The sequence below is a fragment of the Eublepharis macularius genome, chromosome 13 (genome assembly GCF_028583425.1).
Source record: "Eublepharis macularius isolate TG4126 chromosome 13, MPM_Emac_v1.0, whole genome shotgun sequence".
Lineage (NCBI taxonomy): Eukaryota > Metazoa > Chordata > Lepidosauria > Squamata > Eublepharidae > Eublepharis > Eublepharis macularius.
Window position 1 is genome coordinate 53,712,745 of NC_072802.1, and position 12,007 is coordinate 53,724,751.

A 12,007-nucleotide genomic window follows, 5' to 3' on the forward strand; every position below is an offset into this window, starting at 1 on the left:
GCCTGAGGTTGTCACTCCCATGACATCTCTGTCTGGCCCTCATTGCCCCCATCCAGGAGCCATGGGGAGATATGGCATCTCATCTCTTCACTTCCCCTTATCTCTCTAAATCCAGCGCTGCAAGCCATGCAGGGCCTACACAGCTTCTCACAATCATATTGTCATTTTGGTTGCTCCAATATCAAGCTGGATATTTAGTATAAAACCAAGCAAGGCATGAGGGCAGAAAAGATATTTCAGGACATCGTTGATGATGTCCAGGGATCATTTCGTAGAAAAAGAGCTGGAGGAGCTCATTAGCATAACTCATTAGCATAACTCATTAGCATATGTCACGCCCCTTGACATCACCAGAAATGTGTCATTAGTATAACTGAGGGCCAAGCTACACATGACGAATGACACTTGAATGGCAAGTGTATTTCTCCCTGTTCACTTGCCCTCCACTCAATCCACTTGCCATTCAAGTGTCATTCGTCATGTGTAGCTTGGCCCTGATTTGCATATGCCACGCCTCCTGACATCACCTATCCTGGCTGCTTTGGACCCAATCCTGGCCATTCAGGGCTGAAATTGGGCCCAAAATGGCAAAAGGAGGCTGTAAATGGCCGAAAAGGGGCCCAAAATGGTCAGGATCAGGCCGCTGCTGAACAGAAGAGTGATCCACCACCTGTCAGAGGCCCAATCCGGGCTGTTTCAGCCTCAATCCAGGATGAAATGGGCCCCAAACGGCCGAGAGTCAGGTGGTAGGGCAGTTCTTTTGGGAACTGCCGGAACTGTGTTCCTGTCCGTTCCCCCTTGAAATGAGCCCTGGTGATGTGTGTATACCAACTTGCTGCTAAAAGCCCGGGAGCAAGTGCCTGTGAAAACTTGGCAACTGCCTAGAAAGCAGCTGACGCTTGCCTGTCTAAAGATGCCAACCGTGGCTGAGACCTCGAAAAATGAGGAAATGATCTCTTAACACCAAAAATATTCTAGAGAAGTAAGCTAGAAAGACACCTGACCTTTTCTCTTGGTGCAGTGGTAAATCTGGCTATGGTCCTGGGATACGGGGTATGGGTTGGCAGGTGGTAGCAGGTCCTGGGAGGTGCTGGAGACCCCGTTCTCACACTGGAACTGAGAGCCGATGTTAGAAGAGGCAGACAGAGCTCGGGTCTCACCACTGAAAGGGCTGTGGTTGGAGGCCACTTTCTGCCTGACTGTACTCCTGGGAACCACCGGATACTCTTTGCTGGAAAGAGAGGGCAGCATATTAATGCAATGCCAAGTATTTGCTTCAATCCCCTCCAAGCAGATCCATATTTCACAATCAAGAGCTGCCACACTAAATCCATCCATTGATTAGAACAATTCAAAGATATTTATAAAATATCCCTATTAAGAGGACAGCAGATTTGTTTTTTAAAAGCATGAGAACAAAAGCAGACGGCAGCTTAGAAGAGGCATTCCTTCTCCTCTCTCACACATGAGGCAATGCCTCTTCTAAGATGGCACCTACTGGTATCACCTGAAAGGAAGAAAGAATGTTTTTCCTGCAATACTATTACTTTATTCAAATACAGATCTAGTCAACTATTTGCTGAAAATTCTTAAGATTAAGTTAGTCCTGATGGGACTTATTTGTCAGTAAGCATGGATAGAATTTGGCAGACAAATGTTTAACACCATTGTCCTATAACACACTTACTGGGCAGCAAGTTCCCTTGATGTGGCGTGACTTACTTCTGAGTAATCATAAAGCTATAAGCCACAGCAGACCAAAGTATAGATACTTCTCAGAGATATACGGGTTACGATGCTAATGATTTCCATACGCTAAGGTTGTCTGACTTTAAAAAATGGTCCAAAGTCAGTAGGGTGATTGGCTGTATCATCATACAACAGGCTCCTTGTTACCCTCTCATTAATCTTTAGACAGCCTGAAGGAAGACCATCAGGAACAGGCAAAGGGAGCAGGTAAGAAACTTCTTATTGCAGCCAGTGTAAATCACTCCTTTTAAACAGAAACGTGGCCAACTCTCATTGCACTGAAAAAACAGCAAAACCAACAAACCCACATAAAAGAAAGGTTTCTTCATAGCCCTGAGAACTTCCCAGATAGGAAGAAGAACATGTAAATTTGTAAATTAATGAAAAGAAAAAAACAATCTTATGGGGTTGAGCATGTTTCGAGAAGCACAGGACATTTAGCATAGGTCAAAGTTAAATAAAAACAAAACAGGGAGGGGAATTTATCATGGCCAAGCCCCCAAATGTGTTTAGAATCCTAGAAGGAAGGGGGGTAATTGTTCCATCCTCTTGTAATTCCTTGCAAACCCCAAGTGCTCGTACATCTAGGATCTGGGAGACCCAACCTGGAATCCCCACTCTGCCATGGAAGCTTCCTAGGTGACTCTCTCAGCCGAACCTACCTCACAGGGTTGTTGTGAGGATAACATGGTGGAGAGGAAAATGATGTAATTCGCTGAGGATAAAAGCGGCGTATAAATGAAGTAAATAAATATTAAACAGAAAAGCAGAGGTCCATAGAAAAACTGGTTATTATATTTGAAAGTTCTCTTGTCAAATAGGCACATATTTATTTTATGGGAAAATATGAATTGCTAGTAGTTTGCTGAAGAAGAGAACCTGGGGGGACTCTGCCACTGGCTAATTTCATAGAGTTCACAGGAGCGAGGGAGTGAAGGGCTTGTGGCTGTGCTGAAAAAATTAGAAAAAGCTTGAAAAACCACCATGTCTGATGAAACATCCCTTTTCAGGCGAGAGAAATACCTTGAGATTATCAAGAGATGGATGTACAGAAAAAGATGCCCATTCATTAGAAACACATGCTTTGTGCTGTCGGCAAGAAGACACAGTCTCTTCACCAGACACTGTTCTCCAGAATCTATTGTTACATTGACATCAGGGCTGGCCCAACCGAAGCTGGAGAAGAGGTCATGCCTCAGCTGCTGAGAGGATGTCTTATGCACGCAGAAGGTCTTGGTTTCAGACTAGAGATGCCAGAGGTTGAAACAGCTTTTTCAGCTTGAAAGCTGCAGCCAGCGAGAGCAGACAAAAACTGAGCGAGGTGGACTAAAAGGGCAAGTTTGTAAGCGAGTCCTACAGTATGTGGATGCTGCCACAATTTAGCCAAAATTATTATAGTACCTGCTGTACATGTAAAAAGTACCAGATTCTATCCCTGGCATCTCCAAATAAAGAGTCTCTTGGAGGCAGATGTTGGGAAAGACGTTTCTCTGCCTGAGAACATCGAGAACTGTCACCAGTCCAGGCAACAATATACCAAGCTAAAGGACTTGGGGTAATGCCACTTCATATGTCTATAGACCAGCATTTGTAGTTACCGGGAACACCTTCTGCACTCAGAAGAGGGAACATGATGGAGTTTGCTCACATTTTCTCAAAGGCAATGCAAGTTTTAGTCAAGCGATAAAACATGCACGTTTGGGTCAAGTAATATTTCTTTGATTATGAAACAGCCTGCTTTTTTTTTTTAAAAAAAAATGAAGGTGGGATTGGCATGCCAGCCAATTCTGCCTTCATTTTTTAAAAAAAAGTACAGGCTGTTATGTAATCAAAGAAATTATTACTTGACCAAAACTTTCATGTATGGTTGCCAGCTCTGGTTTGCAAAATTCCTCGAGATTTGGGTGCAGTGCCTGTGCATGGCAGAAGCTCAGCCATAGCATGCGATGTGATGCCATAGAATCTGTCCTCCTAAGCTGCCATCTTGCCCAGGGAAGCCATCTTTGCAGTCTGGAAATCAGCTGTAATTCTTAGAGGATTCCATGCCCATCTGGAGACTGGCAACTTTACTTGCTTGATCAATTGAATTGGCATACAAGTAAGACCAAGAAAATAAAAAAGAATGCTGTTTTTAGACAATGCAGAACTTGTGGTATGTGCTTTCTCGGTGCCCAATGTTCCATTGTGCATGTTGGGTGTACCCATGTGTACCAGCAAGCAAGACATAGTTTTGGGGCATTCTTTCTCTAATCACTTTGGCAAACATTCTTTTTAAGGTGACTGGCTTCTCTATTGTGGAGGCCTTTTAAATCAATCATCCAAAGTAATTTTAATCAATTAACTTAATTCATTAATAGTCTGATCCTAAACAGAGTAATGCCTTTCTAAGACTAACTTCAGTGGACTTAGAAAGAACAGAAATCTATTTAAGATTGCACTCTAAGTGAATGAATAAAGTATCCCTTCATAAAAAAATATGCAAAATGTGATTGGAAGTTTGCAATTATTGTTTTTATATATGGCAAAATTGGGGGTGGGGTGTCTGGATGCAGAAAAAGAGCAGTATTTTTTAAAGAAAAAATAAGACTACAGAGATCAATGACCCCATATAAAACTGCTGGTTTGGAGGGTGGACTCTATTGCATTATATCCCACTGAGGTCCTTCCCCAGGCACCACACCCAAATCTCCAGGAATTCCCAAACCAGAGTTGGCAAATCTACTGGGTAGCAGCAAGTCTTTTGAACTGAGCCCAAGTTCTAAGAAGTCAGTGCCCAGCTCAAAAGTAGGGGTGTGCAGCCCCAAAACATTAGAGTTTCCAGCTTTGTGTTTACTCGAAGCGGGAAAACATTTCGGAAATAGCATAATTCCGAAGCGGCAAACCACTTCGGAATTATGCTATTTTACTCACTTCAGTATGCTCCATAAATATTCAGAGCATGCCAAAATGAGGGGGGCAACTCCCCCACCCCCACCTCCCACCCCCCTGGGCAACCCCTCTACCCCTCCACCCACTTACCTGGCCAGAAGGAGAGCAGGAGGGACATCAGCTGGGCAAAAGCTTTGATTCAGGATTTCCAAATTGGGGCCAATATGCTGGCCTCGATTTGGAAATCCCGAATCTTTATGGATTGGGTCTGATTCAGGAGTTTTTTCCAAATCGGATTCCTGAACCGCACATCCATGCTCAAAAGCTCTATAAGCATTTTGAGTGAGAAGCCTGATTTTTGAATTCACAATACATACTCAAAATTTGTCTGTATTTGTTACGTTTATGACCATAAAGACTTCAAAGCAGCTGACAATGATTTAAAAAAAAAACTTTAACAATTTCTTCCCCTCCTTTTCTGCATGAGTTCCCCACTTCCAAATGACTGTGTTTGTCCTTTTTCTCTCAAGACACGAGTGTCCAGAGAACCAATCAAGGAAGAGCCAGGTCTGCCTTTGATGTTTTAATAGCTGCTTGGATGGTGCACATACTGGCTCCCATCTCTATCACTAACAGCCAGTGTTGTGCAATGGTTGGACTAAGATCTGGGAGACCTGTGTTCAAATCCCAACTCTGCCATTGAAGTTTGCTGGGTGACCTTGGGCAAGTCACACATTCTCAGCCTAACCTACCTCATAGAGTTCTGAGAATAAAACTGAGGAGAGGAGACCAATGTTGTAAGTCCCTTTGTTTCACCATTGGAGAGAAAATCAAGGTATAAATATCAAAAAACAACAGAGCCTCGCCTTCAAGCAGGGGGCAGCTTGCCCAGCTGCAGTTTTGGGAGGTACCATTAAAGGGCAGCAAATAAGTAGTCTTATATTTTTATCGCCGCACAGGAAAATTTTGGAATGCAGAAGTTCTCTGCATTTTCATGCTCATTCTGAAAACCAGTTCTGTACATTTGCTCTAGCCAAGCCCTTTATAATTCCTTAAACCTATCTTTTGAAAGCAGACATCTCAAAGGCAACTTCAACATTCCCCTAATGGTACAAGACCTGCCTCGTTGGGTCATTTACAGTGCAATCCTAAATAGATCAAGATGGGTAGCCATGTTAGTTTGTCTGTAGTAGTGGAAAAGAGCAAGAGTCCAGTAGCACCTATAAAACTAATAGAATTAGTGGTAGAGTATGAGCTTTTGTGAGCCACAACTCACTTCTTCAGAGATCCAGTAGCACCTATAAAAAGGTAAAGGTAGTCCCTTGTGCATGCACTGAGTCATTACTGACCCATGGGGGCACGTCGCATCACAACGTTTTCTTGGCAGACTTTTTGTTATGAGGAGGTTTGCCATTGCCTTCCCCAGTCATCTACACTTTACCCCCAGGAAACTGAGTACTCATTTTACCAACTTTGGAAGGATGGAAGGCTGAGTCAATCTTGAGCCGGCTACTTGAACCTGCTTCTGCCAGGATTGAACTCAGATCGTGAGCAGAGCTTGGGCTACAATACTGTAGCTTTCCACTCTGCATCACAGGGCTCTTGGTAGTAGTAGCACCTATAAGACTAACAAAATTAGTGGTAGGGTATGAGCTTTCGTGAGCCACAACTCACTTCTTCAGAGACAGAAGTAAGTTGTGGCTCATGAAAGCTCATACCTTACCACTAAGTTTGTTAGTCTTATAGGCGCTACTGGATCCTAAATAGAGTTACTCCAGTCTAAACCCACTGAAATCAATGGGCTCAGACTAGAGTAACTCTGCTTAGGATTGCACTGTTAAATGCATAGCCAAGTAGGGTTGATCGCACAGGACTTCCCCAAGGAATTGGTGCCCTACAGCCAGAACCCGCATGTTCAGTCTTGGCCAATATTATTGGGTCATGTTAACATTATCCATCCATGCAAGAGATTTACATGGGAAATGGTTTTCTCACAGCTAGCAAAACACTGAGAAGAACATCTTTTAAATTAGCTTAAATCTTGTCACAGACTCAATTCAAGCATATCCCATTATTGAAAAAACGAGCCCTTGGGCAGAACTAAACCTCCTCCTACCTCCGTGGTTGCTGTAAATGTTTGTAGCCGTGCTGTCATGAGAGAAGAGAAAACATAGGGATCAACTTCCAACCAAACGCTCCTCATATTTATTGGACCCTAAAGCTGCCAGAATGTTAGCTCTAGTGATTTGCCAAAGAAACATGCTCAAAAATTGAATCCATTCCCCTGAAGCAGAGTTTCCACTGCTGGTCCCAAAAGGAAATAAGGGCACAGTCGCAGTAAGAAACTGGTAATCTCCTAGGTCAATTACCTGTATCTCTAGGATTCTAAAATAGGAAAACTTGTGCAAAAACACACTAAAAACTACACTGGTTTGTAAATAGTGAGCAACGCAATATAAACTCTGTGCTAAAAAAGGGCTTGAATATTTTGTGCCAAGGCTATTTAAATTATGATCTGAAGTATGACAGCCTCTACTATACCTTCTCTAGCTCTTTGTTGCTAGGTTCAATGGGTTCACCCAGGGCTTTTTTTCTGAGAAAAAAGGTGGTGGAACTCAGTGGTAGACCGCACAATGACGTCACTTTGGGTCTGCTGGAACAAGGGGGGAGTTTTTTTAAGTTTCAATTGCCCTTGATGAAAACGGTCATATGGCAAAGCCAACTCCAGGAGGGAAGGCATGGGCCTTCAAGCCTCTCCCATTATTCCCAATGGGAAATCCTGTCTCCAAAGCCCCCTTTGAACTGTATAAATGGGGGGGGGGTGTACTAAAAAGAATGACAGGATTGCCCATTGGAAATAATGGGAGAGGCTTGAAGGCCTATTGGAGAGAATGGGAGCCAGAAATGCCAATTTACTTGCATGGACTCCATTGAAATACATTACAGGCTGGGGTCTGTCATTCCAGTCAAAGAACGTTTCTGCTACTCCCAGAGGCTGTCATTCCATTCAGGTGGCTGTCATTCCAGTCCCAGGACACTTCTGCTACTCCCAGGGGCTGTCATTCCAGTCAAATAACATTTCCCAGAGGCTGTCATTCCATTCAGGTGGCTGTCATTCCAGTCCCAGGACACTTCTGCTACTCCCAGGGGCTGTCATTCCTCTCAGCGGCCTGTCATTCCAGTCCCAGAATGCTTCTGCTACTCCCAGGGGCTGTCATTCCACTCTGGGGGCTGACATTCCAGTCCCAGGACACTTCTGCTACTCCCAGGGGCTGTCATTCCTCTCAGCGGCCTGTCATTCCAGTCCCAGAATGCTTCTGCTACTCCCAGGGGCTGTCATTCCACTCTGGGGGCTGTCATTCCAGTCCCAGAATAGCCTATCTGGGCCCTGAGTAGGGTTGCCAGCTCCAACTTGGGAAATTCCTGGAGATCTGGGGGGTTAAACCTGGAGAAAGTGGGGTTTGAGGAGGAAAAGGACCTTGGCATGGCATAGTTCCATAGAGTCCGTCCCCAAAAATAGCCATTTTCTTCAGGTTTACTGATCTCTGTGGCCTGGAGACCAGTTGTAATTCCGGGAGATCTCCAGCCACTACCTGGAGGCTGGCAACCTAGCCCCGAGGCCTTCATGGAAAATCCATTCCGCATTTTCTTTGTAACTTTTTTGTGGTGTAATGTATTTCATTGGAACCTGTGGAAGTAAATTGGCATTCATGGCTCTCATCCAGTGGGCCTTCAAGCCTCTCCCATTAATTCCAGTGTCATTCCTTTTAGTACATCCCCTTACTGGGACCTGATGACAGCTCAGCTGCAGAAGGGCCAGGCCAAAGGGGCTGCTTCCCTCCACGACTCTGGGGCAGCCAGAGCTTGAGACTTGCATGGAGTCAAGCAGAAGGGCTTGGGAGGGACCACGTGTAAAGGGGTTGGGAGGGACCACGAAACTCATTAAAAACTGAGGGCCATAGACTCCGCTACTATTGCTATTCAGTATGATCTTACTGGGTAGTTCCTGTATTGTTAATGCATTGGCCATAGAATTAGTTGTGCTTTGTTTCAGCATCTCTTCAGCTCTTTCGTGGATCCCTGTGAAGTTTTTAAATCTGCCCGAACTTGCATGTGATATACACATTACATGTTTTATTGAAATGGTCTTTGATTCTGGCTGTATTAACCCACAGTGTGTAATCCACCTTGAGTCCCAGTGAGAAAGGTGGACTACAGATATCCTATTATATAAAAGGCAAGCCATATTGGGTCGGTGCAGGGCGCAGGAATGCTGCTGGGACCCTGGAGTGCTCCTGTGGTCTGTACCAGTCCGATTTCCACTCATTTGAGGCCAAATCAGGCTGATGTGGGGCCGCATGCCCTCACGAGGCCCAGCTAGAGCCCATTGTATTGTTAAACACAATGGGCTTTGTTGCTAGTATCTCAATATAGGAAAACACACTCTCACACAAAATGATTCTTTGGTATTTTCTCACATGATACCAAAACTTTTGAGCAATAGAGCCGCATACACTGATCATGCATTTTTAGCCTGCACAGTTCAGTCATAGCAAACATTTTACTCATGTTGCAAACTGCTTTGTGTTTCTGCGAGAAAGATAGGGGGGAAGTGTTCTGAACACACACAGGTTTGACATTTGTCTGTGACGTCATACTTGTCATCTTGTGTGAGAGCAGTCCAATTGCAGTTGATATCTGTCAGAAAACCAAGCAGATCTTTTCCATCCTCATCAGTTCACTGCAGATCGCAATAGGGACAACCGTGGGTAATGGCATGTTCCTGTTTTCACATCACTGCCTCATCAAATCTCCCCCTCCCCAAGAAGCCCCTAGACCCTACACTTTGCTATAAGCTCCCTGCAAGACATAGTATACACTTACTTCAAAGTAACTTGTCCTGGCATATGAAGCAATATATGCTAAGCTTACATACTTTAAGAAACAAGCAATGTAGTCATTACTGTTTGGTCAGGCATATAATCAATCTCCAGGGAAACCTATTCTCATGCACAGTACCAATTCGCTGAAAAGCTGTGATATCACAGTACAATTGTATCCATAATTACTCCGATCTAAATTCATTCATTTCCGTGACTAGAATAACTATGTGAGACTACACTATTGCTCACTTCTTCCCCACAGGAGTTTTCCAAAATAAAAAAGATTTAACTTCAAAGGGGAAAAGAGGATGGAAGAATAGACTTTTAAATAAATGTTTGTATAGTGCATTAAAATAAGGGGGACAGTATTTTTGAAACATGGGGGGAAAGGGGAAAAGCAGGACAGCCCTAACTGAAGTAATAATAATAACATTAATAACATTCGATTTATATACTGCCCTTCAGGACAACTTAATGCCCACTCAGAGCGGTTTACAAAGTGTTATTATTATCCCCACAACAAAAACACTGTGAGGTGGGTGGGGCTGAGAGAGCTCCAGAGAACTGTGACTCGCCCAAGGTCACCCAGCTGGCTTCAAGTGGAGGAGTGGGGAATCAAACCCAGCTCTCCAGATTAGAGTCCCGTGCTCTTAACCACTACACCAAACTGGCTCTCAGTTTGTTGAGTTTTGTTGAGTTCAACAGGGCTTACTCCCTGCTAAGTTTGTGGATAGAATTGCAGCCTTAGACAGCAATTCTAAACTCAGAAATAATCCCATTTTATTTAATGGTGCTTATTCCCAGAAACAAAATCAAAAAGAGTCCAGTAGCACCTTTAAGACTAACCAACTTTATTGTAGCATAAGCTTTCGAGAATCACAGTTCTATGGTTGTTGGGGGGTTTTCCGGGCTGTATTGCCGTGGTCTTGGCATTGTAGTTCCTGACGTTTCGCCAGCAGCTGTGGCTGGCATCTTCAGAAGATGCCAGCCACAGCTGCTGGTGAAAGGTCAGGAACTACAATGCCAAGACCACGGCAATACAGCCCGGAAAACCCCCAACAACCATTGTTCTCCGGCCGTGAAAGCCTTCGACAATACATAATCACAGTTCTCTTCGTCAGATGCATGGAGGGTAAGAAGAAACCGGTTTCTTCTTGCCCTCCATGCATCTGACAAAGAGAACTGTGATTCTCGAAAGCTTATGCTACAATAAAGTTGGTTAGTCTTAAAGGTGCTACTGGACTCTTCTTGATTTTACTACTACAGACTAACACGGCTAACTCCTCTGCATCTATTCCCAGAAAAGCGTTTTTAGAATTGAAGCCTAAATCAACTTGTCATTCACTGGCTCATACTTCTAACTTGGTTATGGGGGTGGGAGTAGAAGAAGAAAACAGTTAAGAAACCCAGCCCTCGCATAATAAGAGTTTGTGTTTCGATGCATCTTAAAATAATGCTCAATGTTTTTTCCATCCTGAAGCAACCTGGATTTTTGCTCACTTCCACACTGTACTAGACAGGCTTAGCCATCAGTGACCTGAATACTGTATCAAGTAGGTTATTTGCCTTTTCAGTTTTTAAAAGCACAATGCTAGCATGTAGTCACATAAAATACACATTGCTTGATTCTCCTTTCATACCAGGAAAGGCCAAGAATGCTTTGAAGATGGGAAAGGAGGAGACTGTGAGGGTGCAAGCGCTAGCCCATCAGCTCTGTGCCCTGGTTGTTTCAGCTGCAAAAAGCGGAAGCACTTTTCACAGAATTTAAGGCTGGAGAGGAATAAATGTATGTACGCAGCAACAGCTCAATTGCACAAATTAGTGTGTTTGGACACAACCAGGGCTTTTTTTCTGGAAAAAGAGGTGGTGGAACTCAGTGGGTTGCCCTAGGAGAAAATGGTCACATGGCTGGTGGCCCCGCCCCCCTGATCTCCAGGCAGAGGGGAGTGGCAGAGGGGAGTTTAGATTGCCCTCCGCGCCGCTCGGCAGCGCGGAGGGCAATCTAAACTCCCCTCTGTCTGGAGATCAGGGGGCGGGGCCACCAGCCATGTGACCATTTTCAAGAGGTTCCAGAACTCCGTTCCACCGCATTCCTGCTGAAAAAAAGCCCTGGACACAACCCTGATCCTTAGGATGAGAGCAGAAAGATGTATCTGAAAGACGATCACCTATTTTTGTATCTAGAGAAAATCTCCAAAGGTTTTACCTTTGCATTCTCGACATTCTGTGTAGCTCCATGTCGTCGCTGCCTCTAAATCCTTTCGCAAAGGGGTTGTTCTCAATCTTGAGCTGGGTGATCTGAGGAGAGAAGCCAAAAAAGGACAGTTAGGGCTTCGTCAGTTCTGACTGCAAACCATCCACTAGGCCAAAGAGAACAGCAGGCTTTAAAATAAAGTCATGCCGGGCAGTGTACCAGAGGCTCAACAGCAAGGGTTTTATAGGTTTTTCATCTGCAAGGATGGGGCATCAGAACCAGACTATAGTCATGGTGGGGATCTGATCATATT

At 44.3% G+C, this 12,007-nt stretch overlaps 1 protein-coding gene across 1 annotated transcript in view; it reads right to left on the reverse strand.

The window, feature by feature from the left end:
• TBX5 (T-box transcription factor 5) overlaps positions 1–12,007 on the reverse strand; it is a 54,940-nt gene that overhangs the window by 9,359 nt on the left and 33,574 nt on the right. The window contains exons 6-7 of the mRNA XM_054996698.1: positions 11,707–11,798; positions 1,005–1,231 (exon numbers count right to left, since the gene is read on the reverse strand). Coding sequence (XP_054852673.1) covers positions 1,005–1,231; positions 11,707–11,798 — 319 coding nt within the window. The remainder of the gene's footprint in view (positions 1–1,004; positions 1,232–11,706; positions 11,799–12,007) is intronic.